At 39.7% G+C, this 27,114-nt stretch overlaps 1 protein-coding gene across 8 annotated transcripts; it reads left to right on the forward strand.

Moving 5' to 3' along the window:
* The first annotated feature begins 37 nt into the window (after positions 1 to 37).
* ZBED4 (zinc finger BED-type containing 4) lies at positions 38 to 27,018 on the forward strand. Of its 8 annotated transcripts, none has more exons than XM_030016414.2 (4): positions 38 to 214; positions 1,234 to 1,378; positions 7,034 to 7,111; positions 21,733 to 27,018. In XM_030016414.2, exon 4 carries the CDS (start codon positions 22,141 to 22,143, stop codon positions 25,657 to 25,659), a length of 3,519 nt encoding a protein of 1,172 aa, XP_029872274.1. In that variant the 5' UTR covers positions 38 to 214; positions 1,234 to 1,378; positions 7,034 to 7,111; positions 21,733 to 22,140; the 3' UTR covers positions 25,660 to 27,018. The 8 variants fall into 8 exon arrangements, with proteins under 8 accessions (XP_029872274.1, XP_040979218.1, XP_040979222.1 ...); XM_041123284.1 differs by having other exon boundaries at positions 1,234 to 1,300; XM_041123288.1 differs by lacking the exon at positions 21,733 to 27,018 and adding an exon at positions 7,595 to 7,721 and having other exon boundaries at positions 1,234 to 1,300.
* Positions 27,019 to 27,114: the final 96 nt, after the last annotated feature.

Raw genomic sequence — 27,114 nt, forward strand, 5'->3', positions numbered from 1 at the left:
GGCGCCGCCCCCCGCGCCCGGCGCCTGCGCACCGCGCCCCGTGGCGGCCGAGCCGGGGCAGCCTGCTCAGCGCCGCGGCGGCGGCGGCGGCCGGAGACAAAGCGCCCGGCTAATGAATGGGACGGTCCCGCCCGGCCCTTCCTTTTAACTCCTTCGGGCCCGGCCGGGCGGCGGCGGCGACCTCCGGCTTCCCCTGCGGCGGCCGCCCGGAGAGGTGAGTGGCACCGTTCCGGCACCGGGAGGGGGCCGGGCAGGGCAGGGCGGTCCGGCTCGCCCTCCCCCGGCCCCCGCCGCCGCCCCCCCACCCCACCGCCCCCGCCGCCGGGCTTTGCCTCAGCGGCGCCGGTGCCTGCGCGGCCGGGGCCCCGCGCCCCGGGCCCGGCGGCGCCCCGTCCCGCCTGGGAGCGCCCGCAGGACAGCGCCGCCAGGCCGGGGAGGGGGCGTGCGGCGGCGGGGCGGCGCAGGAAGCCGGGGACTAGGCCCGCGGTGCTGGCTCCATTGTCTGCGAGGCCCCGGGAGGGGGCCCGGCCGGCCCGGCGGGCGGGGGTCGCCGGTCCCCGGGGGGCTCGGCGCTGGCCCGGATCGCCCGGCAGGCTCCGTCCTCGCCCCGGCCGGGGAGGGGTGCCCGCCGCTGGCCGCGCCCCGAGCCCGCCCGGCATTGTGCGCGGCGCGGGCCGGGCCGGGCCGGCGGGACCCGCCGGGGCTCCGCGCCCGCTCCCACCTGGCGGGGCCGCGGCGCCGGGAGGCCGCGGGAGCCGGGCCCGCGGAGGGAGCGGTGGCCATGTGGCCGCTGCCATCCCGAGCTAAGATGGCCCGGGCAGCCCCGGGGGCGGAGAGCCCGCCGCCCCCCGCCGCGGGCGGCCGCGGCTCGGCGCAGGGCGCGCGGCGCGGGCTGGGGCTGCGCGGGGGCCGGCGGGCGGGCGGGCTCCGCCGGCACTGGCTCGCTAGCCGGGCGCCGGCGCCGAAAAGCCCGGGAGATCCTGGGAAGCGTTCCCCCCGCCGAGAACGCGGGACACGAGGGGGGCAGGCGCCCGCCAGCGGCTTCGGCCGCGGCGTAAACACTGCATCTCTTCCTGTGTGGGGCGAAGTTCCCAGCCCCGTCCCTCTTGGGCAGAGTCGCTCAAGCGGGCTGCGCGTGGAGAAGGGGCAGAATTGAACTTTCGCGTACTGCTGCTGTCGTCTTCTACTTGGGACGCGGTAATTTTGCTTAAACGTCTCTTCTGTAACTTCTAGATCTACACCGAGACAGCTGCTGGGGGTAGAGACTGGCTGCGTTACAATGCTTACTGGATTTCAGAGGGTGACTGATACGCTTGAAGTTGCCTGCTGCACATGCAGTCTACTAATAGCGTAAAAACATTTAGTAATGCGATGAAAGGTAAAAGGCCTCTTTTGCATTAACGGGGATTCTAATTGTCGTTGCTAAGTTTAGTAGCGTTTGGCTTTGCAGTGTAGAAAAAAGTCCTTTTTCCCTAATCCTTTTGCCCTGGTGCTTATGTGTTAGAAGCAGTTGTGTCTCGTTTCTGGGGGGTATCTTTGAGAGATTTCAATAATTCAGTGTGAGCTGTCGTGCTGTGCCTATTATGCCAAGCAGAGAAAGTCTTTCAAGCTACCATAACATAAGCATGCTTCTTGGGCTTTCCTTATGTGTTGTTGTCTGTATGGCCCACTCTGTATGTGCATGTGTTTTGCTTTTCAAGAGAGTGAGCGCAGTTCTTCTAAAGGTTATCTTCAGTAATGGAACGTTTCACTTAAAGCACAGATGTGCACCCTCGGGAGGATGTTCACAGAGTACATCCTGGGGGTAATGAAGTCTGGAAGACTTTATCAACTATCTCCGAGATACCATGCTGCTACTGGAAAGCCTATATTTGTACAAATACTGGGCAGGGGCATTCTAGTTATTATTTACTATGGAGATTGGTTTTGTGGAGAAAAAAAATCTCACATCTCTTCACTGTACATTAAAAGCAGCAGAAATTCTTTTGTGGAGTCTTAGAAATTTGAATGCTGTCTGCTGGTATAAGACCAATGGGCAAGGTGCTGGAAGTTTTTATACGGTTGGGTGTTTATCTTTTGATACTTACAGTGTTGCTAGTATCTTCCAACTTTAACAGATGTTGAGGAATTTATTCCATAGAAGTTCTCCAGAGCAGACAAATGTAAGAATTGATTGAGAATAAGTAAAATGAAAGTAAAATGAAATACCTAAATTAAGCATCTCAGAGAAAAGTTTTCTAAACATTTGTACTGTAGAATAACTGTAACTCTTTTACTGTTACTCTGTATAAAGCAAAATTGTGACAGGTACAGCATACTCGATGATAATGTGAAAGGCAAAGTATATAATAGCGGAAGGCTAGACGGGTGATGAGCTTAGAGTAATGCTTACTGCCTTTCTGTTACCTTGTCTGCTACAGCCTCTCTCTCTCTGTTTGGTGTTTCCACCTATTCTGGCTCTTTTTAAACCTAGACTGCAAACGTTCTGAGCAAGAATTGTGTTTACAGAACAGCTAGTGTCATGGGGTCATGGGTGGTTAGTGCAGAGGGGGTCTACTTCAGTACACATAATACATCACTAAGGCTTATAACAGGTCCTTTGGAAGTACAGGAGGGCAACTGAATTTCACACATTTAAAATTGTCTGTCCACGTAAATATCCTTCTATCAAAGACTCTTAAGAACTAGGTCTTACTGAAGGAAGTCCTGGCAAACTCTTAGGTCATAGGGAATAGTTGCTGGTTTATGTGGCCTTTGAGCCTGTTGTATCTTTTCTGTTTTTTTCCTCCCTTTTTTCTTGGAATTTGTTTTCTTCTAACTTTCCAGAGCCCTGAATATGGTAACTTCTTAAGAGATTTTTTTTTGTGGCTCTGAGAAAGTTTGACTGAAGGAATGCAGATGTTTTGGGCCATATCTCCCAACACCTTGCTGCATTTTACCACCATTCACAGTGAGGACTCTGTGAGAGGATTTTGCAAATGCTGTCTTTTGAGGCTCACTTTTAATTTATAGGAGTTCTCATTTTCAAAATGAGCATATTGTACTATGGGGTTGCCACTGTAATGTACAATTTAAAAAAAATCTGCTTTATGCAAATAGGTGTGATTATACATGTATATTAGCTTAGGTTTAGCTAGAAAAAAAGTATTATTGATAGTTTAGTTTGGGGATTTTGCACAGTGTAGACCATAGTGTTCAACTCATCATTATCATGACTGACTTTTTTTTTTTCCCTTAAGTAGGGACAGTCTAAGTATTTTCCTAGTATTGACATGAATTAGTGTAATTTACATAATGTTATATGTTCTAATACACACTTTCAAAAAAGGCTTCACAAAAAGGTGTTCTCTTGCATGTGGCAAATGTGCATTGTTTTCTGTACAATTTTGGCTGTTTATTTTGCATTTGCTACTGGCATCATCAATATATGTCAATTCACAACTATGGGATTGTTTAATTTCAACCAACTAGTGAAAAAATTGAGTAGTTTCTGTGGCCTAAAGATAACTTTCAAGTGATATCTAGAGTTTAAAGCGCGCACAAGAAGAACAACAACTAAAGCTTTTATTCTTTTTTTTCCCCAAAGTGGAGGAACTTCTATCCTAAATTATGTAGTGTGATACATAGTTTAGCCATGGTAGTATTGTTTTGGTTTTTTGATTTTTTTTTTTCTTTTCTTTTTTTTTTTTTTTGTGATGAGAGAGCATACTATGATGGTCTGTTAAAGCAACAACAGGGAAATAGCTTGATTTTTAAGGTCCTTATTTTCATTCAAGTGTCACATTTCAGAACAAATTGTGACTTTTTGATATTGAACAACATACTGCAAAGTGAAGTATCAGTCTTTCCTATAACCTGCGTAAGACTGGTCTTCAGTGGATGTTGACATACGAAATATTACGGTATTACCATAATCTTTATTTAAGCTTGCAGCCTGTGTGCTGTGTTTAGCTATTACTGCACACTTGCCTCCCTTCCAACTCTCAACTCTTTCCCTTCTCCCTTTGCTTTGTAGTGACATGTAGGGTTGAACGGTCCCTCTTTGAAGGTGTAGAGGGTTACTAGTTCACTGTTATAGCTGTCTGAAAGCTTGTTGGATTTTTTTTTTTAATCATGTCTTCTAGTTTACATTCTCTAGTGTCATACAGATATATTTTTCCCTTGGTGTGGTAGAGTAATTTTTGCACCAAGTGCTCAGATTTTCGGTACCTTTAACACAAAAGCCAGTTCTGGATTTCAGTAGTGAATAGCTTGAAAATTATGGCTGAAAATAGGCTTGGTTTAACAGTTGCGATGTATTTTAGCAATACTCTTTTGCAATTCTTCACAAAATGTATGGAAAAAGGTATTTAAAATTAATAATGTGTTTGTCTCATATGACAATGATTAATGAATTTGTACCAGTTTTGCCCCAAATAGGTTCATTTAATTAGCATTTCAATAACTATGCTGCTTACCTGTTGCTGTAATTCTGTATGCTACTTTCTGAATCAGTGTTTGCCTCTAAAGAAAATAAGCTCAGATCCAGCTAAAATGACTTTTTCTTTGTTATTCTTCTCACTAAAATAAACAATCAAGAAAACCCAAACATTAATTTGAATTGAATGAAATGTTTGGCCCGGCTTGAGACTATTTTATAGTCATCTTTAACAAATAAAAGAATGGGAAAATGGGAATGAAAGGGTTGTGGGGTTTTGGTATTGTTTTTTAAAGACATCGGGGAGGATAAAGATGCATTATTTGTACTCTATCTTGCCTGTAGTCTGGCTCTGGCACTTGCAAGGAATGTGGGAGAGCCAGGTTCGCTTCCCTGCTTTGCCTGAGGAGCTGAATCCACATCTCAGCAGAGTTCCCTAACTGCTTCTGCTGAGCACCCTGCCTTGGGTGGGTCTGTGTCTCCTTGGCTGACACCTTCCTCTTTGTATACATTATTTAAATGTTCACTGTAGTAGGGACAGCTGAAGTTTCTGATCTTAACAGTCAAATTAGCCAGCCGCACAGCTCTGGAGAAGTTTTCACTTGCTTAAGAGGGAGTAGGGAAGTATTTTTAAGTGAAAATGTCAGTAAAAGAAGTAATATAATTCATTCCATAACACACAGTAAGCCAACAATTGGGACTTTCCACCCTCTAAGAGGTGTTCTCCATCTCAAGAGGAAAAAAAAAAAGTGTGTGTGTATATATATATGTATGTGTATATATCAATCACCGTCTTACGATCTGAATAAGAGCAGTAAGCCCTGACTGGTGGGGAGAATGCTTTGCTGATTTAACCCGTTGATGCTTGATCCATATGAAGCTCAGAAAAGAGGACAGAGCACCATCCTGGCCACTAAGCGCTGCGGAGTCCAGTGGTTTTTTGCATTCAGATTTGGAGTCAGTTTACTTTCTGGATTTTCTAAGATGGCAGAAAGATTTCTTGGTTGGTTGGTTTTGTTTTGTTTTTTTTTTTTTAGTGTACTGGGGCAGCGAAACAGCTCGGGCCTCTGCACAATGACACTCATGTCTGTATAATGGTCAGTGGGACTGAAGTTGCAAAACTCCGAAAATGTGTCCTGTAATAGACTGTTTTGGTCTGTTTTGTTGCTAAGTCAAAATATCTGACTTAATATGCTCCACTTGCAATCATTCCTTTCTCATACGTGGGGGATGATAATCTTGTGTTGATCCTGTCCTATTGCATGTTGATTAATACACGTGCTAGGTGCAGTGTGTAAACAGTGTGTTTAGCTCCTGGAGAGAAGGTGTAACAAGCCGCCAGATGAATCCTGTAGTGCATTGAAAGGTGTCAGCAAGCTCCTTTGAAATCTTGCATGTGGTATAGACTTGGTTTCACTCATCATGAGATGTAGTCATCCCTAAGCATAAAAAAAATGGAGCAGCACCAAGACAAGTATAAAAATGTGACTTTCAAATCACTTTAGTACTCATTTGGGGGGAGCGGGGGGGGGCATTGTCACATCCCAGGATGACTCAGGTTTGCCGATTCCCAGGTCAGGATTCAGGTGAAACGACACCAGGGATCCTTAAACACAACTTTTATTCGCTCGCCACAAGAATTGGCGTGAAACAACGTCAGTGAATACGTGTATAACACGTGCTAACCATGCGTCGCCAAACCTATAGCACAGGCCTCGCTTATTTGGGGATCGGTTCAGGGAAGACCATAAGGAGATCCGTCCCGTTGGGTCAGGAGGTTCAGAGCAGACCCTCTTGCTTTCTAGACCCCTTCTCAGAGAGGAGCCCGGGGGCGGCTGGATCCGCTCCTCGTCCCAGACTTGGTCAAGGGTTTACGTCGGAAGGGATGAGGTGTAGGGATTACAGGAAAAAACCAAAACAAAAACCAAGAGAGAGAGGAGAGACAGATGTCGCCGCTCCCGGGTCCAGCGTTGGTCCGGTTCCGGTGGGCTTGGGTGCGCGCGGGGCTTCAGTTGGTGCCCGTTTATCACCTCCTGGCCCCGCCTCGGCGGGGCACTCGAGCTCGTTAGGCTAATCAGGTGTCGCGCGGGGTTTGTGCTTCCCGAACCTTCGGGAAAGGGGTGGGCGGGCCTGGGGAGCGTGGTTTGGGGAGCGACTTCTCCCTCCCTGGCGGCGTGAGGGTGCTTTGACCTTTGGCCATATATGGTGAGCTGCCCCGCTCAGCCTATCGGAGCAGGGAGCTGCGCCCCCTCCGGCCCGCCCTCCGCCCCCTGTAGCCAACCGGCTCCTCACCTGCGGTGGGCGGGCCCGTTGTCGGGCAGAGCGCGCCCTTGGGCAGAGCGCGCCCGCCGCCGCGTTGGAGGCCTTGGCTCTTCCAGCCCCTCACAGGCATATTTTGATTTTTCTGCTTTGGAGCGCTAGAGTTGAAAATGTCTAATTTTTCTTGAGGATTATGAGGGCTAGGGATTTTGAAAAAAAGCGAGAGCTAGTCACGTAAGTGCAACTCCTGGAGCTGTCGCCTAAAGAGAAACTTGAAACATCCCATGACTTGCCAGTGTGGCAGTTAACATGACTAAAAAAATTTATTAAAAGGAATTACTTTCTTCTTTTTCTTAGATACAATCATCATCATTAAGTTTGAGTAGCAAGTTTTTAACCTCAAATGAAGCCGCCTGCGTGCAGTGGAACAGATGTGTAAGTGTGTTTGTTTGGTTTTCTTGTTTTTCTCAATAAACTAGTGGGCAGCTTGTTTGTTTTGGGTCTTGTATCATTGCTGTTGTTATTAATTTAGAGTAAGCCAATGGATAAAGGTAATGAATAATTCTGTGCCTGTGCATTGACTTGTATGGAGCTTAGTAATTTAGCAGGAGGTTTGTGTGAGTGCCTGAGACTTGAAAATTAAGTTTGGAAGCCTGGATATCTTTACAGTGTTAGACTACTAGTAACTAGTTTATGATTTGTGGGGCACCTCTTACTCTGTGGTAACAGCTGGCATATATACATCCTTACCCTGCAGTCTGCCTCTTAAAAAGGGGGAAGTAACTTACCTGCTACATTCATCCTATCCTCAAATTGCACACATCTTAATTCAGATTTTGATGTCCTCACTGATGAAGTAAATTTTAATATTTTCTTCTAGGGTTTTTGTCTGAAACTTTTTTTTCTTTATATATTTAGTTGGGCTGTTGACTACAGATTTTTTGGAAGCCTGAGATTCCTGACTAAGATGCAATAGAAAAAAATTGTTCGTATGCAGATCAGCATTTATATGTAAATTAACAATAAATGTTATTCTTGTATAGTGTTCAGTGCTTTCTGTTTATTTTTTTTTCTTACCCCCTTGCCCCAAATAAAATAGCTCAACTTTTAAGCTGCCTGTGTTATTGGTTAACATGCGTCTTAGCAACAGATGGACAAAATGGTTAAGATAGGTAAAATGTTGAGCTAGGAAGTCTTGGCGGGGTCATAGAATCATAGTATAGTTTGGTTTGAAAGGGACCTTTAAAGGTCATCTAGTCCAACTCCGCTGCGATGGGGGACATCTTCAACTAGATCAGGTTGCTCAGAGCCCCATCCAGCCTGATCTTGAATGTTTCCAGGGATGGGGCATCTACCACCTCTCTGGCCAACCTGTTCCAGTGTTTCACCACCCTCGTTGTAAAAAATCACTTCCTTATATCTAGTCTGAATCTACCCTTTTTTAGTTTAAAACCATTACCCCTTGTCCTATCGCAAGAGGCACTGCTAAAAAGCCTGTCCCCATTTTTCTAATAAGCCCCCCTTTCTTACAAGTACTGAAAGGCTGCTATAAGGTCTCCCTGGAGCCTTCTCTTCTCCAGGCTGAACAACCCCAACTCTCTCAGCCTTTACTCATAAGACACTGGCCTCTGTAGGAAAAGAAAAATAAAAACATGATTCAGTTTCATTTATTGAAGGAAAGTTTTCCTAGGTGACACATAAAAAAGGTATGGGGGATTTTGTTACATACTAAATCTGCTTGTGGATCATTCCTCATCAGAGTCTAAGCAAAAATGGAACTGCTAGTGATTTCCAAGTCCGTAGCATAGCCAAAGAACAGGTAAGAGTAGTTGTTGCTTGCAGCAGCCTTTTGAGTCAGTTCTAGACCACTCTGAAGAAATCTGATAAAAGAGACAATGTTGCTTTTGCCAGAATATCTGGAAATTCACTTTCATGTATTTAATGCTAAATTCTTATATTTCAGGATCACTGTATGCTTTGCACCGTTTCATTACATGATGTCAAGCATTGTAGCATTTTATAGTTCTACCTAAAGTGCCTTTCTAAAGTGGCTCTCAAGGTTAAAAGCCTTCAATGAAAATACCCACTTTAGTACTACCTGTCTACTGAAAATGAGTCTCTAGTCTTAGTATCTTCAAGAACTATTGTGTGAATTATAATCCCAGATGAAATAACTGTTGACTGCAAGTTTAGTTGTTCTGATAGATAATAAAATCTGTAAGTAGTTAGTCTTAAAGACATTAAATGCCAATACGAGCTCCAACAGGAAACTGTATACATTTTATCACCTGTTTTTTGTCATATTCATGTGCTTCATTGAAATTCAAGTTGTAAACACACTGGAATAGAGCTTAGATAATTTTGGTCAGCCTAAAAAAAATGCATTTATAGAACATATTTTGAGTTCCATGCAACAACTTTCTTTAACTATTTTGTTAAGGTTTTATAGAACACAGTAATTTTTACGTGTTTATTTTGGGAAATACGAAATGTGAGGTATATCTTTTAAGTGATCTCGTACTACTTCCTGCTGGGGTTCTTTTCCTTCATGGCATGGTAGTTGAAGACTGACTTTGTTTTTCCTCTGTGTTTCAGCATATCAATATGCAACATGTGATGTATTCACCAGTACAGATTGCACCATGCAGCGTATTATGAACAAGTTATTGCATATTAGCTCCTGGAGTTGAGTAGTGCGGCCCAGAGAGCTAGCATTTTGCAAATGTGCCTTCTGTCTGTGATGCTTTCTTCATTTGTGATTAAGAAGGCACTCTTTTGGTAGAATGGGTACTTACATAGAGCTGGAGTCTCCTGAGAACCAAGATGGGAATATTCTGCTGTCCAGATGTTATCTTGTCTTAAAATTTTGAATTTTGGTAGATGAGAAATGTTATAGGTATACACCCTTTAGTATCCACTGTAAGAATTGAAGACTTCCAGTGCATATGCTATGCAGCAGCTTTTATGTGCAGTTTAGATCGTTGAAGAAAATTAGCTCCTGATTAAAGGGATCTAGTAGTGTCAGATGTGCCATGAGGAGGTGGGAGAGGAAAGAGCAGTGTGGAAACTGCTGCTGCCTATTTATAACTCCCACCCAACTACTGGCTCCCAGCTCTTGAGAGCTTTTCTTATTTAAGATTCGGGACCGCAAATCCGTGCTAAAATGTGGCATTGATAACGGCAATCATATAATATTTTCTATTTTTACTCTGTGGTTCCCCTTCTTTCTTCTGCATTAAAGGTGGGAACATGATATGCTAATAACTGTGGGAGCATGTCTACAGACGGGGAAAAAAACAACAAAAAGACAACAGGGTAGTACTTCTTACATGAGAGGTTTTCACTCATTGCGACTTGCTTTAGTAGCCGCTGAAATAGGAAGAGTGGGTCAGTTTTCAGGGAACCGAACAGTGTGCAGACCATGCTGTTGGCAGCATCTTTGCTTTTGACAGTGGGAAACGGGAGGAATTGAGGTTCCATTCTTCTTTTCCTTTCCTACTGATTTTGTCTTCTCTGTCTTACTGTGCCACTGTGGGGAGACCGTAATCCGTTTATGACAGGAAATACAGTATTGCTCATGAAGAACAGGGAGATTCCTGATCCTTCTCCTTTCTCTAAATGTTTTCATTTATTTCCCTTTTCTATACCTCACAAAATATTAGGTTTATTAAAATAATTATTATGTCTTCTGTGTAATAATAGAAATCAAGCAAATGGGAACAGCAAGGGCTATCCTTTACCTGCTCTGGTACTGAAATTGTCGTGGATCCTGCTCTGAATAAAACACCTGTGTAACTTTCTTCTGTAAAACTTATTTAAATTACAAGTTGCATTACATGAATTAAAGCTCATGAACTGCACTGGTTAGAATAAGTACTACAAAAAGCTTTATTCTTAATTAAAATTCTTGTTGTATTTTTTGTTAGCTCCTCCAGCAAAACCTTATTTGTTCAAATTAAAATTGTGTCTATGGCAGTAGGATGGTTGTCCTATAAACCATTTCTTTTGGGAGAAGAATACTGAGCTATTTGTTTGCCAGGGACAGGAGTGTCTCTTTGGATTTCCTGCTAATGCTCAATGTGGTGCGAGTGGAAACAATGTCGGCTTTCCTGGCTTGGTTGTCAGTGTCAGCTGGGTCTTTGCTGCAAAGTCTCACCTTGCCTTGAAGAAGGCAAAGAGAATATGTCCATAAAAGAGGTTAAGAGGGAGAAGACCCCTTGTCAGGGAGGCTAGGGACAGGCTGGTTGACAAGTGAATAGGGAGATCTGTGAGCTCATTTCTTTCTCCCTCTCCCCCATTTTATGAATAGGAATGTTTGTTTTGAGAGAGACAGAGTTGAGGTCATTGTAAACTGGGATATCAGGTAAAAATGTCATATGCTACTGATGAACGTACAGTTTACTTAGAAAATACTGAATGGCAAAAAAAAACTTGAAAGGGGCATAAGAAGTTCACTGTTATCATGGACATGATTGATTATGCCTGCATGTGATAAGGAAGCTTGGCTTTAAAGTTACCTGGTTGTTTTTGTAGCAGTTCTTGTGCTTGTTGGCAAGATGAAACTGAGTATTTCTGAACTCTATAAAAATTATCTTGTATGGTATTGTGAATATTAATTTTCTGTTATATTTAGTATATTTAATAAAGAGATGGTCTTTTCCTTGCTTCAAGTAAAATCTAGGCGGATTTCCTCATATTATTGCATGAGGAAGAAAAAAAGATACCTGGTACAGAGAAGAAACAGATTTCTTTGGAGAATCATTTGCAATTGAGTGTATTTTCTGACTTGAAATAAAGTTTTGTGACAAAAGAATGATTAAGCTTAGCTGTAAAAAATCCCTACGAAGTATTCAAACTACTGGTTATCCTTTTGAAAATATTTTTTGTCTTTTCAGGGACTACGAACTGCATTTTCTTTCTAACCTGCCTTTGTGTGTACAAGCATTCCAGGATACAAATGTATAATACAAGCATGGTGCTCTGTCATATTACACATACATGAATACGATAAGTGTAAATAATGGAAAACCTCTCCATAGCACAAGTGAAACTATCTGAGGACATGTAACTAACTGGCATCAATATGAACACAGAATTGGATTAATGGGTAGCTATGAAGGGTTTTTAAAACAGACCTCTTCAGACTTGATCTGGTTAGTGTCAGAATAGACACTAACATATGATAGTCTTAGCAGTTCAACAGATATTGTTCAGTTTTTTTATTTTAGAAAAATTATAGTTCAAACAGTTCAATATAATATTCCATTCTGTAAAGGACCCTGCTAACATTTTGTGAGGTTTTTCTTCACTTTATACATGTATGTTTTCAGCAAGAGTTCCAAGAAGACTTACTGTACACTCCTAACCACTTTTTCATTCATCATCCTGCCTATTTAGCTTTATAACCCTCAGCTTTCTCCTTTACAGGTGTCTCATTTTTAACTGTTTGAAATTATCCTTAAATTGCTTAAGGTTTCACTCTTACTGAGTTTAAAGATAGACATCTAAAAAAAAAAAAAAAAAAAAGTGTGTTTTCTACTATATTGCAAGCTAGGAAGGTGGACTATTCAGGAGAAGAATCTCCTGTCCTAATCTTTTCGCATTTATTTTGTCACCTGTGGACTGCACAGAGGAGGAAGAGAAGAGTGTAATGGGCTAAGCAGAGGAATTGATCACTTGGGGAAAAGTATCAGAGGAGCCTTGCTTTGAATTTTCTGATGCTTTTCTGAAACCAGGATGCTGTTGTCTAGCAACATGGAGTAAATGCTTCATCTTTTGTCTTTCATTCTTTTGGAACTTAGCGGTTGGTACTGTGTCTTTGGTTGTGTGTTGTTTCCCGTTCCATGATAATACTGATGCATCTCCCTGCTCTGTTCTTATTTTTATCATCTTCTCCATTTTACCCTCGTGTTGTGTTACTGTAACCTTCATTAGTCTCCCCTCCTCTCAGCCCCAAATTGTACCACATGAGATACTAAAAGCAGTTTTGTCCTGCACTAAAAATGCTCTAAGTTGAACAATACATGCTTCAGCTGTTTAAAAAAAATCTAAATATTTTTCTTAAGAAAACCACTTTATCTCTTGTAACATTAAGAATTGCCCCATTTTATTAGCATATGTCAAAATTTGCAAGTGATAAAAATATCAAAATGAGAGTATAATCTGTAGCTTTCACTTGGACCAACATTGAACTGATGTGTAAGATTTAGGAAAAACCTGCTTAAAGTTTTAATGAAATTATTGCTTAAAACACCAGCATTTCAACAAATGACAGGCAGATCTGACATTTGGTAGGTATGAACAATAGCAGAGAAACATATCTTGCACGTATTGCTTCAGTAGTATCATACCAGATAATGAGAAAGAACACTTCAGCACTTAAGAGACAGTTTGGATCCTAGACAAATGTTGACATAATTTACTTACCGTGACAGATCTGCTTTTTATAAGCGATCTCTTGGTAAAAGCTGGGACAGAAATGATTAGCATGTGTACAGCCTGCTTTTTTTTTCCTCCTTTCTTATAGTGTGCTGCTATGGGAAGTTAGCAAAGGACGTGTGAAGGAAGATTGCCCCATTTGAGATCTGATGGTATTTTTAGTGCACTAAGAAAAAAAAAAAAACTAGCAACTATTAAAGGCTTATCAGGTGGTTGTAGGTGTGAGTAGAGTTACTATTTGTGGTGATACATAGCATTATGTATGGTGGTACATACGACACTGATACTAATTTTTTTATGTCAAACTTGGGAGTGACATTGTTTTGGCTGAAGTGGTTTTTATTGTTGTTTTAGCTTTGCATTTTTATTTTAACATGAATGCTGTTTGAAATCATGTGGAATGGATATTTCTGTGCTATGGGCTTTATAGTGTTTAACAGTACTGCTTAAACCTAGGTGGTGGAGGATGATGCTTCAAATATATATATGCTTAATAAATTGTCAAATAAATGATGAAGACTGATTTGTCCAGAAATAAGCTTGAGTTTTGACTCTCTACCTTATATCAGACGCTTGCTTTATTCTTAAACTTGCTGAGCACTCAGCCTGTATCATTGAGGTCTGATGAAACATTTGGGTACTGAGCATATTTAGCAAATCCAGTTGGGCGCTAAACAGGGATGCCAGAACTAAATGTCAGCCAGATGTGAATAATAAGCATGCTAACACAAACATCCTTATTTATATCAGACTTCAAAAATAATGAATATGAAATGTATAATATTTAAAAAACATCTCAGTCTTTTTAAGAATTTTTATGGTTGAGGATATACTGGTGTAAGAACTGAATTAAGAACCAGATCCTGTTTTTTAAAAAAATTAATTTTTAAAATGAAATCATACTTCATTTCTGCTTTGTGTATATTTCAAAGTGCTGCTTTTTTTTTTTTTTTTTTTTTTTTTGTAAATGATGCTAATCTGGAAATCGTACTGTTTCTCTTAGGTTTGCCATTGTCATGAATTATGTTCACTCCTTTTATACATCAGTGGAAGAGGCAGTGTAGTTTTGTGCAGGGGGAGCTGGTGTGCTCACTTTCTTACATGCACCGTGATGCAGATGATTTAAGGTTTGCGATGGAGATATTTGTACAAAGCTGGGGCTTTTAGTTCTTGAACCTTTCCTGAGGTTTCAGGGAATATCTGAAAATGATCACTAAGCAGAGTGCCATAGAGTTTTTGATGTTTACAGCAGCAAGAGGAGAAAACAGACGTACAAAATAAACCAGCTTTTAAAAGAGTAAGAGACTAAGTTTGAGGAGTTGGTGTTTGTGCCATGTTAGGTGTTTTCTGTGTGCTGGTTAGATTTTAACTCAACACTGTCCCTTTAGCAATAGTCTAAGACTAAAACTGTTGCTTCTGAGTTGTGCTGTTGATTGTTATCTTGTTATTATTGTTAATTTAGTGGTGGTGGTGAAAATAGAAGACAGAGAGAAGAGTCCAGAGACCGCTAAACCAAAGAAATATTAACTTGGCACTAGCAGGTCTATTTTACTGCTTAATATAAAATAGTCCATGTTCACAGTAAAACTATTTGATGTTTCTGGAGATGGGAGGCAAGAAAGGGGGGAATATTTACATTTAGCTGGTAGTGTTTTTGACTTTTCAGTCTCTACTTTAGCTAAATTCCTGCATATTTAATTAGGTTTGCGTACCCAGTGTCTAATGATGATAGTTATGGCTATAATACTCAGCTCTCCACACCTTGGTTTTTCTCTGTCTGGAATGACTGATTTAGGCCCCAGCTTGCACCAAGCACTGAGTTTTTCAGCAACGTGAAGAGGCATGAATGATCTTTATACTTGGATAAATCGGAGGTCTCTGTGTCATGTCCTGACAAGTAGCATGAGCGCACTGGGGAGCTCACATACCTTTCTTGGAGGGCTCTCATTCTACCTGCCTTGTCTCCCAAGCCTCTGAGCATGTACCTTTGTCCCACTGCTTTCCAAAGCATGTTTTTGTTTCCTTCCTTATGCATTACTCTGGACATGTTATTTTCTCTTTGTAATTTTTCCCAGCTTCTCTTCAGGGATGAGGGAGTTGAGGGCATCAGCTGCCCTGGCAGGATGCTGCCCTGTTTCTTCCAGCAGCTGAAGCCCAGCAGTCGCAGTATCCTCGGGAGCTGCCTGGTTCCTGCCTCCCAGCCTGTTACAGCTCCTGTCCGTGGTGTCCTGCTTGGCTGGCCACACATCCGTGAAATGCTCCAGCCTTAGAGGGAATAATCCCCTTTCCCCCCCGTTTTTTTTTTTTCCTTCCCACCACCAGCCCTAGTTTGACAGCTGAATCAGTCTTTTCTTGTTTACACAAACATATAAAACTGTACATGAATGTTCCCTATGTGTAAACTAGGATTTTTCTAAATGTTTGTCTCACACCAAAATTGAACTTTAAAAATAATTATAAAAGCTTTTTTTCATTCTGCAAGTTTTTCAGGAGTACTTGGGGAGCCTTCGTGAGAGTGAGACCTTGATGGATAAGCCACGTAGTAAGATGACCCTGCAAAACTCATGGCAGAATAGATGGAATAAAAACAAAAGATGAAAGATAAAATATTACAGCCCTCCTAATTGGGAGGGAGTCACAGAGGAAGAAGTTCAGACTTCTGCAAGACCAGTAGCTTGTGACAGAACAAGAGCTAAACCTAGATATTATTTCTCAGCCAGTGTTCAAAAATGTTGTATTTTTGTTACTTCCATATATCACTTTTTTTTAAGATATAAGTAGGAAAAAAAGCATAGTAAATAGTTGAAATTTTAAATAAAAATACTTCCAGTTTCTAACACCAGGGGTTTTCTATCTAGTAAAAGAGAGCACTTATACAAGTAATAGCTTCTATTTTTTTTTTCTTTCCTTTTTCTGTATATGCCATTTGGGTTTTTTTTTTTATTGACTTAGATATGATTTGGGTTATGATGTTTCCCTTCCATTAACAAAGGCTTCTCAGATATTTTTTTTTGTTACATATTTTGTTAAGTACACAGATTCCTATAAACTTCAACTTTTAAGATTAATAAAAATGTTTAATGTTACTTGTCCTAACTGTTATATTCTGTTCCAGTATTCAGTTAGGGTAAAGACTATTCCTGTCCATGAGGAGCAATGTACAGTATTGGTGGTGCTGTTTCCACACTTTACTCTTTCGTGTCCAGATGGAGCATTTGGGGTTGTGGACATGAGAGGTTATTTTGCAAGTTGGAGGGAATACCTTTGTAAAACTACAACAATTATCGTTTAATGTAAGATCTGCCTTTTGGGTGACTGGAGAAGTAATGGAATAGTAAAGGTGGCTTTACCTTCCTTTTTTCTTCTCTCCCAACAGTCCTCTGCAAATCATACCTCCCATGAGGTCTAAACCAGCTTGTTTCTTTTATTAAGCCTAACTGCCTGTACTTCAATGCCAATTACACTGTTGCATCCACTAGTTTATGCTTATACTTCTGTGTGGATCCCTGTGAGCTTCAGTGAGACTTGAACGTAGGACCCACCTTGCTTCAGAGTGTGACTAACATACTGATTTTGCAGGCTCTTCTAATACCACATTTTAATTGCTCAGTATCTTGCAAACTTCTGCAGCTCTTAATGGGTGAGCTATCACTGATATTTTGTCATAGGAAATTCCTGTAGAAAAAATGTTACTGTTCAAAGCAGTAAGGTTCATCTGACCTATAAATTTATAAAACTGTTCTGCTTATGTGTTACAAGTTTTTGGATGTGTTTTGTTTTCAGGTTTTTTGGAGGTGTGTTTTTTTGTGGGGTTTCTTGTTTGTTTGTTTGTTTATTTGGTTTTTTTTAGCAAATATTCCTTAATTAGCATAGTACCTGCCATTGAAGTAGAAGCTAATAATAATTTCTTAAAATGTCTCCTCCTTATTGCTTGTATTCTTGCTTTTAGGGATATTTTTTTTACTTTATGTTCTTAATGATGCCTGTACATTTCCAAAAATAAACAAGATTAGCACTATTTATTCCAAAACTGACATTCGTTTGTGCAAATTGTTATTTAATGTGCTTTTATGTACCTTCTATGCTCAAAATCTGTCACTGCTTTTGATTTTTTTTTTCAAACTAGTACAATAGTTTTGCTTTCACTTTGTCTCCACATTTTGCATGTTTCTTGAAACAACTCCTCTTGCATTTTGCATGCGTGTGTGTTTGTATTTACACTATATGTACTTGTATAATAATAATTTGAAGTTTTGGTTTTAAATTACTTTCTCTAGACCATTATTTGCGCTAGGATTCTGCAACATAATCAAGTCCATGATTACTGTCTGACTACTCAATATAAAATTGTTTAAAGCTTGCAGGCCACTATCTGCCTTACAAACAAATAATCTGCTCATGGTTCAGTGTTCTTGCATACTTTTCATACTTCTCTGTCTGTTAATCCCAAGACACTAGTGTTTCTTTTTTTTTACCCTCTTCCTTCAGCAGTGATTTCTTCTGGCCATGGCAGTCCGCTCTGGCACTCTTTGGATCAGTGACATTCTCCTGACATTTCTTGTCAACCACCATACGCTTTCAGTAATCCCATTTTGAATGGAAAATCCTATAAAATGTTTGTGCAGGCTTCTTGCCACAGCAAACCACTGACTGTCTACAGCTGCTCAGGAGCTAACAGTCTAGAGTAGTGCATTTGAGTAGATAATTGTTCTCTAGTTCCATTTACTTTCTTTGAAGATTTTTGTTCCAAGGTGACTCTTAATTCTCTTTGTTTTGCTGCTTGTCTGTATCTAATTGAGGAGATTTCAAAGGCATAAATCATTTTAATTTTGAGCTGACTGCCTGTAGCCTTTTGTACCTTTAAAAACATTTTCCTTCTCCTTGAATAGCCTGTTTGTTTAGCAGTAGTCCTTAACTTAAAGTAGCTTGTGTCCAAGGGTAACTAAGCTATGTAAAGGTGGTCATAATGAAATTCATACTTCGTTCTAGGTTACTATAACATTTAAAAATAGGATAGAGTGTTTTGTTTGTTTTTAAAACAGATTGACTCTTCCACAGAGCTGGCATGGTAGGGGGAGATGAAAAACATATCTACCTTTCTAACCCTGAGCATTTTGGGGACTGTATTCTAAAGAAAATTGTATTGGACCCTCCAGGGTGTTTGAAGGGAGGGAGCTTGACTTAATTTTACAGTATGATGTAGTAACACTCAAAGCAATAGAGATCTTCCTTAGATGTTTGAAAGAAAATGGAAAAAAAATACATGCAAAATCCTCTAAGGGGCATCCAACTTTGGGGATTTCCGGGGAAGTGATCAAGCAGCCCTGACGAGTCTCCTCTAAGAATCTCAGCTATTCTGCATTCCTAGAAGGCAGCAACAATGCCCAGAAAAATATGTACTATGTAGCCAGAGACCTGTAACAGCCATAAAGTGGCCAAGATATAATTAATGTTTTCTTGTCTTAAACGCAGCCATAAGTACACTAATATAGTGTAGCTGGCCACAGTATATAAGTGCTTCGTAACACTGCTAATAGCATAACTCTCCTAACAGCGTGAAAGCATTTTATATCACAGCTAAGCATAAGTATAGAAATAATACGTAGCTGCAAAGGGAGACCTATGTTTAATTGCACAAACAGGGGACAGAAAAACATGTGAATCAACAATTCAAGTAGTAAAATCTGCAAGCAAAAACGAAGGATACAGAATAAGCAAGAAAGACTTGTGGTGGAACAAGAACAGTTTCTGATCCTAAACAAAAGAAGGTAAATAATGTCAGGAGCAGATGAGATTGCTTCCCACACCCTTTTTTGGTGGAAGAGATTATAAGCATTAAAAACACCCATCAACAGCAAGGAGAAATATGGAAGAAAGAAGTCTACTACTGCGGTTCCTGCTTCAGAGTCCAAATAGCACTCTCATCTTTTCACCTCAACTTCAGCAACTAAGACCATCAAGGACCGTAGCCATCAGTATTTAACTACATGGCATCAGCTCAGTGGTATTGTGTACTCAAAACTAATTTAGGATAAGATGGTTAGGGCCTAACTGTTTGAATATGTGGTGATAATGGCTGATAATGTTTAAGAATTTAACCATTGGTAATGTGTATTGTTAACGAATGTCAATCTAGTTAAGTTTGGTTATGAAGTTTGGAACTGGTCTCATTTATCAGGTTTCCAGATCTTCCCATCACAGCTACCTTATGCTTAGCTGTGTTAAGCAGTAACTGCTTATCAAGACAGGGACAAACGAAGCATCTCCATGGATTTTTCTGTTCAAAGCCTAGAATTGTTTTGGCATAGTTAAGAAATTACAGGAATTGCAGGCTACACGTGTGCACACCTTCATCAGAACTTGATGCCAATGGATGCATGTGTGTATTTTGTGCGAATCTAGCTAGGAATCTGTAATGTGCTTACTGTAACTTGGCACTTGCATGCATAATTTATGTTCTGTAAGCTCTGCATGGAGTCACTTGCTTGTGAGCCTTTCTATTGTGATCCTAAGTCACAACAGTTTATTATATATTCTTGCTTTTACTGTTTGAAGTACAGGCTTCAAATTCACAGATTAGATCAAAATAAAGATTAAAAAAAATCCTCTTAGATTAATTTCTATTAAAAATGTTGACTATCTTGTGCATCTGGGACAAGAGAGAGCATATGATTGTACGTCCTCAATATGTGTGTGATCACTGACTTGTGTTTTATTTAGTTTTATACTGACTGATGTAAATTTAGTCTCTGCTGCCAGAGTTGTTCTTAGATGTGATTTCACAACCTGTGGAAAGTACTGTGTAATGTGTTAAATTTCTTCTAGAAATTTAAGGTGTTTTTTTTTTTTCTTCAAGTCTCTCCCTTCATTAGAACTGACATTCTTCATGCTCAACCCTCATATCTTTTGGTGTCCAAAAACATTTTTTTTTTTTTTTCCTGAGAAGGAGAGAGAAAGGCAGAGCACAAATACTAAAACTTTCATAGAAAGAAAACCAGAGTTACTGCCTTCCTCTTTGCAAGTTCTGACTGCTCTATCTCCCTTTTCTTAAAATAGCTGCAATAAGCTCATTGCCCCTCCTTTTCCCTGCCCCTTCCCCTGCACTGGAAAAGAAAGTAAGTTTTCACCACGATAGGCTTTCCAGAAATCTGAAATCAACAGAAAATAAGTGTTATTGATGTCTCTTGTAAACAGGCCTCAGAGAAATATTAATTAAAATAGGTTACAAAGCTAATATGACATTGGTCTTTGTGCGGGGGCGGGGGGGAATGGCTGCGTGAGTACAACCTAGACTTTTTTTGTGTGTCTTGTAGCTATGGCTAATTTCACCTTTTGTCTGCTGAAATCCTTCTTGTGTTTGAGTAACACCTGAAAATTGTGTGAGAAGTTTCTAAAATAACTGCTTCAAATTTGTGTTTTGTCTTCAGCTGGGGAGAGAGTCCCATAAAATCCTGTTTGCACAAATCAGAGTGCATAGCATAGCATCACCTGTGTGGTCAAAAGAATGTTTGTTATCTTGAATGACAAGTACCAATAACTACAGTAATGACACAAGAGAATAAATGAGGAAGGGTTTGGCAAAATTTAGAATTCTGATAGAACTGTAGTAAAAAATAATTTAAAGAAAAAAGTGGCTGACAAATGCAGACAGCTTCTTCAGGTTTGTGTGGGGCCAGTGGCGGGTTCTGGTTTTTGAGCCTGTTGTTGCCCAGTGATTTTTCTGCAGCTATACATGAAAAACCTACTCTTTGTACTGGAATTGTTGGTGGAGGAAATCTTTACTCATGAGAGAAATAAGCTATCTCGGTGTAAATGGGCTTTCTAGTATAACCCTCGGGTATGTGAGGAACTTGAGCTGGCAGTGCTGCAATAGGCAGCAGCGTATGCAACCATATGTATCTTTGCTTCTGAGTGATGTTATGCTTTTGGGTGATCTCAGTGTATATATGGCATTTGCATAGCTCATTTCAGTTTTTCATCGTGGAACTCTAAAAGTAGCTTGTTTCTATAGTATGGTGTTGTATGGGAGTGTTAGGGCATGAATATAACCATGTGAGACTATGGTCAGAGAAAGAGAGATTAGTATGACAACACTGGACACCCTTACAGAGGTTTCTTGTAAAATGTTGTATTTTTAAATACTGCTGTCAGTAATGAAGGGCTCACAGGTACAGGAGTGTAACTTAACATTTGTTTTTAAGTACATATTTCTGTGCTAACTTGATTAAATGCTTGCTTGTCTTATATATCTGTAATTATAGACACATACATAGTAATGTTTGTATATATATGTGTGTATGTATGATTATGTAGTGGTTGAATTAGGATGTAGGGTAAGGCATATGTATGTCCAAGCAAATACAAAAGTGATGCCTGGACACTAGATTTTGTCAAAGCTGAACCAGAGCTGCATGTATAGACATGTATTTGCCCACAATAAATGTATTGAGTAAATGTTGGGTTTTTTTCTTTTTTTTAAATAGTACACTGAATTGTTTTTATCTCAAAGGAGAAAAAAAAAAATGAGAGAACCTTTAGTGTGTGTTTTCAGTTCACCTTTACTGTAGTTATTTAAAGTGTGTTAGTCAACTTTGTCTTCTGTTTTTTTTTATTTCTAGATGGTGCAAAAGAATCACAGTTGCCCAATCAAGATGAACAGAATGGGTTCCTTCAACAAGAAAATAGAACATTCATTTTTTAGAAATATGTCTACAACATGAAGCATTTAACAGTAGCTGTCTTTGAGAACATTCATCTATGACCTGAAATGTCCTGATCCTGGGGAAAAAATGAGATTCCGTTAATTAAGTCTATAATTTTTAAATGCATTTTTATGACTAATCATATTTGCTTAGGCACAACACAGATACAGAATTCATAAACCAGAGGTTATTTTAACACATACGCACATTTGTGTTTGTGCATTCAGTATACAAGATAAATCATTTTAATCAAATTTTAAATAATCTTTTAAATTATCTATATTTATTAATAAATGAAGACTTGGCAAGAAGAATTTGTCATCCATGGACAAGAGTAAAGCAGGTTACCCCAGAATGGATGGTAATTTTGTATTGGGTAAAATCAATAACTTAAAAGTAGAGCAAGAGGAAGACAGCATTAACTGCACTCTAGAAGGAATGGATATAAAGACAGAACAAGATGATTTCAAACATGTGGACAGCAGTGATGAACAGGAAGACAAAGAAAAGAACTTCATTACCAATAACGCTGGCAAATATTTATCTACAGAAAATGAAGATGATTATGGATCTCTTTTTCCTCAGTATAGTAGTACGCTGTATGATGTAGCAATGGAAGCTGTGACACAAAGCCTCCTTTCTAGCAGAAACATAAGCTCCAGAAAAAAGTCGCCTGCTTGGAACCATTTTTTTATATCTCCTAGAGATAGTACTAAAGCAATATGTATGTACTGTATGAAAGAATTTAGCAGGGGTAAAAATGAAAAGGACCTGAGTACAAGTTGTCTCATGAGACATGTGAGGAGAGCCCATCCCACTGTACTAATTCAAGAAAATGGAAGTATGCCAGGTATATCCTCCTTTTCTTCACCTACGTTGTTACTGCCACCTCAGTCTGCAGATGTTGGAGATCTGAGTTCTATGTTATCCCCCATAAAACTGGTCAAGAAAATGGCTTCGAAAATACCATCTCCAGATCGGATAATTGAGGAATCTGTTTCTATTGTTTCTTCTGAAGAAATATCAGATCTCTCAGTTTCTGAAAAGTGCAGCAAAGAAGAAGTCATGGTTGGGTCATCTCCACAGCTACCCAACAGCCAGTATGATGACACTGTAGAGAATGTAGCAGAAAAAAATGTTGTAATTCCAAAGAGCACATCAGGTTCCAGAAGGAGATCTGCTGTCTGGAAACACTTTTATTTGTCACCTCTAGATAATTCTAAAGCTGTTTGCATCCACTGCATGAATGAATTCAGTAGAGGAAAAAATGGGAAAGACCTGGGAACGAGTTGTTTAATAAGACACATGTGGAGAGCCCATCGATCCATTGTCCTGCAAGAGAATGGGGGTGGTACCAGCATACCACCTCTCTATACTGCACCTCCAACTCTGTTGCCTTCTTTACTACCCTCAGATAGCGATCTGAATTCTATGTCATCCTCTCCTGGAAAACTAATGAAAGAATCAACTTCTGTTTCTTCTTCTCCAGACAGAATCTCTGAGGACATCCATACTAATCTCTCTTCTGGAGATGCTCTAGTGGAAGACTCAATGCTGTCGTCTTCTGATGATATAGGTGAAGTCTCCTTTGTTTCATCTCCTGAGAAACAGTGTGAGGGATTAGGTCCACTAATATTTGAACCTGCTGCTGTATTTCAGCAAAATAAAAGAACTATGAAAAGGCTTAAATCAGAAGTTTGGCACCACTTTTCACTGTCACCTGCAGACAGTCTAAAAGCAGTATGTAGATACTGCAGTTGTATGATAAGTCGCGGTAAGAAAGGAGATGTGGGCACAAGCTGCTTGATGAGACATCTATACAGACGCCATCCCGATGTAATTGGAAACCAAAAGAGCTTTCTTGATGTGAGTTTGGCAAATTCTCCTTACGCCACTTTGGCTTCTGCAGAATGTTCATCCTCAAAGTTGACTGACTTGCCTACAATGGTTACACATGATAATCAAATTATATTTCCTGTTAATAGTAAGAAGACCTCAAAACTGTGGAATCATTTTTCAATTTGTTCTGCAGATTCAACAAAAGTAGTATGTATGCACTGTGGACGTACAATAAGTAGGGGGAAAAAGCCAACAAATCTAGGCACGAGTTGCCTTCTAAGACATTTGCAGCGGTTTCATAACAATGTGTTGAAAACTGATGTCTCGGAGACCGTATTACCCTCATCTACGGATAATCACATGCCACTGAGCACAGAATTACTAGGATCTTCAAATTTTGATGAAACCAATGACAAGTTTTGTGACTCTCACCCAGTTGCCAAAAAAATCACAAGTCTTGTAGCCGAAATGATTGCACTTGACCTTCAGCCATATTCTTTTGTAGACAACATTGGCTTTAACAGGCTGCTTGAATATTTGCAACCTCAGTATTCTTTACCTTCTCCATCTTACTTTTCTAGGACAGCAATTCCAGATATGTATGATAATGTAAAACAAATAATTATTTCACATCTTAAAGAGGCTGAAAGTGGAGTGATCCATTTTACGTCCGGAATATGGATGAGCAACCAAACACGAGAATATCTAACCCTGACAGCTCATTGGGTAACATTTGAGTCTTCATTTCGACCACAGTGTGAGGATTACCATTGTTCAGCACTATTAAATGTATCACAGATTGATTGCGACTACAATGGAATCAGTATTCAAAAGCAGTTAGAGTACTGGTGGGAAACATGGATTACTTCCATTGGCCTTCAGATTGGGATTACTGTTACTGATAATCAGAGTATAGAGAAAACTTTAAATGAAGGTGATCATTCAAGTGTACAATGTTTTAGTCATACTGTTAATATCATTGTAAATGAGGCTATCAAAAGCCAGAGAATGGTTCAGAATTTGCTTAGTATTGCAAGAAAGATCTGTGAACGCGTCCATCGGTCAGCAAAAGCAAAAGAGAAGTTAGCTGAGTTGCAAAAAGAGTATGAGTTGCCTCAGCATCAGCTAATACAAGATGTTCCATCAAAGTGGAATACATCATTTCATATGCTTGAACGTCTTATCGAACAGAAGAGAGCAATTGATGAAATGTCAATAGAGTGCAGCTTTCGGGAGCTAATAAGTTGTGATCAGTGGGAAGTCATGCAGTCAGTGTGTCATGCTCTCAAACCATTTGAAGCTGCGAGTAGGGAGATGAGTACACACATGTCTACTCTAAGCCAAGTGATTCCAATGATTCATATACTTAACAGGAAAATAGAAATGCTATTTGAGGAAACAATGGGCATAGATACTATGCTGAAATCTTTAAAAGAAGCTATGGTGAGTAGATTGTCCTCCACACTTCATGATCCAAGGTACATTTTTGCTACACTTCTGGATCCCCGGTATAAAACATCCTTATTTACAGAAGAGGAGGCTGAACAATATAAACAAGACTTAATCAGGGAGCTGGAAATAATGAGTTCTACCTCAGATGATGATAAACCTGTTTCCAATGGATGTGATATAGGTTCACCATCTACAAATTCATATGGGGAAGATAATCTTTGGTCACTCATGGGTGACATGAAGAAAACAAAAGATCTGAAAGAGAGAGCAAAGTTACCAGAGGAAATGGTGCTTTCTTACTTGGAGGAAGAAGTGCTTGAGCATAACTGTGATCCTCTCACTTACTGGAACTTTAAGAAGTCATCTTGGCCAGTACTGTCAAAGTTGGCTGTCAGGTTCTTGGGTTGTCCACCAAGCATTGTTCCTTCAGAGAGATTGTTCAATACATCCAATGAAAGCAACAACTTTAGTCAGTCAAGGTTAATGATTGAACACTTTGAAAAGCTTATCTTTTTGAAAGTGAATCTTCCTTTAATATACTTCCAGTATTGAAACTAATGAACAAACTGCTAGACTAAATCTATTGTTGCTCACTGGATAACTATAACTTGGATTTTTAAATTGCTCCAATAGGGGCCATGTATGACATCTAATCAGTGACTATAATTCCAAATTTTAGTTTCATTTTTTTCAGCTTTCAATATGTCTACATGTGCCTTATTCATAGTACTTCAGGCCAGATATTGTATATATGTTTTTTAAAAGTTCACACTAGAGATAGCCTGTCTTGTCAAATTATACAAAATTATGTAGGTTTTAATCCATAATTGTAAATGAACTTTAAAAAAGCTCAGTCATTTGTTTTAATAGAATGGCAAAAAAAAAAAAAAGATGTAAACAGTTCTATTCTGTAGTTTTTTATTCAATTATTATGTAAAAACCATAAACCAGGTACTGTATTTTAGTTGAACATTGCTTTAATTGCAACAAAACAGCTTTTGTAGTTGTCAGAAGAAAGCTGTACATGAAAGATGGGGTTCAAGCCATCTTTTTATCATGTGGTGTTTTTAACTGCAAGCCCTAAAGTACGTAAAGGATTAGGAAGAGTTACTGAGGAAGATGTGTTTACAGGAGACTATTGACTTAGTATCTGAAAATAAATCTTAAATTTGAGATGATACGGAATGTCAGTTATACAGCAGTCGGTAGTAAAACTTCCCATTCTGGGTTCTCCTGTTCAGGTTTTACATTTTAACTGAACTACAGAAATATTCTGGGTATTTATAAAAGCTCTTGGAAGTCTTATCAAAGTTTGTGAATTAATGCTTGTTATTTAATGCCGTGTACAAAAAAAGGCAAGAAACTTACCATGAAGACTCTAATGTCATTCTAAAGCTTTTTCTAATCTTTAGTGCATCGAAACTATAAGGTTCCCTATTGTAAAAATTGAGCCCTTACTCCTAATGTAATTTCAGTTGTGTAGAACAGCCTGTCTTAAAGCTCCTAGTACAGAAATAACTGATCTTCTGATTTTCAGTAATAGCCTTACGGATATGGTGCACTGCTTAGAATTTTATGTAGTAGGGTTGATTCTTAACTGTTGGTGTCCATCAGGCAAATGGGATCTAGAGCCCTGAAAACTTCAAATAAGATGGAAAAAAATAGCCAGCATTTTAATTTGAAAGGAATGTTCTCCATGGTTTAACTCTAGAAAGATTAATCTTCTCATTTCAGTTTTCATTGAATACTTTTTGGGAAACAAGTCATCATTTGCCTATGACCTTTTAGAAAAGTTGTAGCTTTGTTAAAATACTGTACCTATGCCTAATCTAATTTTGCATTTACTATGTTTTAGTGTATTTATAAATGGTGAACTCAGTTTCTGAAATTAAACATTTTATTTGCAATTTTCTAGTGGTAGTCGACACTGCCTTTTCTTTTCAGATGGATTTAAGACAACCATTGAATAAAAATTAATTGATACAGTTGTAATCATAAGTATACCAC

The sequence above is a fragment of the Aquila chrysaetos genome, chromosome 5, assembly GCF_900496995.4.
Source record: "Aquila chrysaetos chrysaetos chromosome 5, bAquChr1.4, whole genome shotgun sequence".
NCBI lineage: Eukaryota > Metazoa > Chordata > Aves > Accipitriformes > Accipitridae > Aquila > Aquila chrysaetos.

Coding starts and splice junctions, on each gene's coding strand:
- ZBED4 (XM_030016414.2), top strand. CDS start 22,141: ATGGACAAGAGTAAAGCAGGTTACCCCAGAATGGATGGTAATTTTGTA.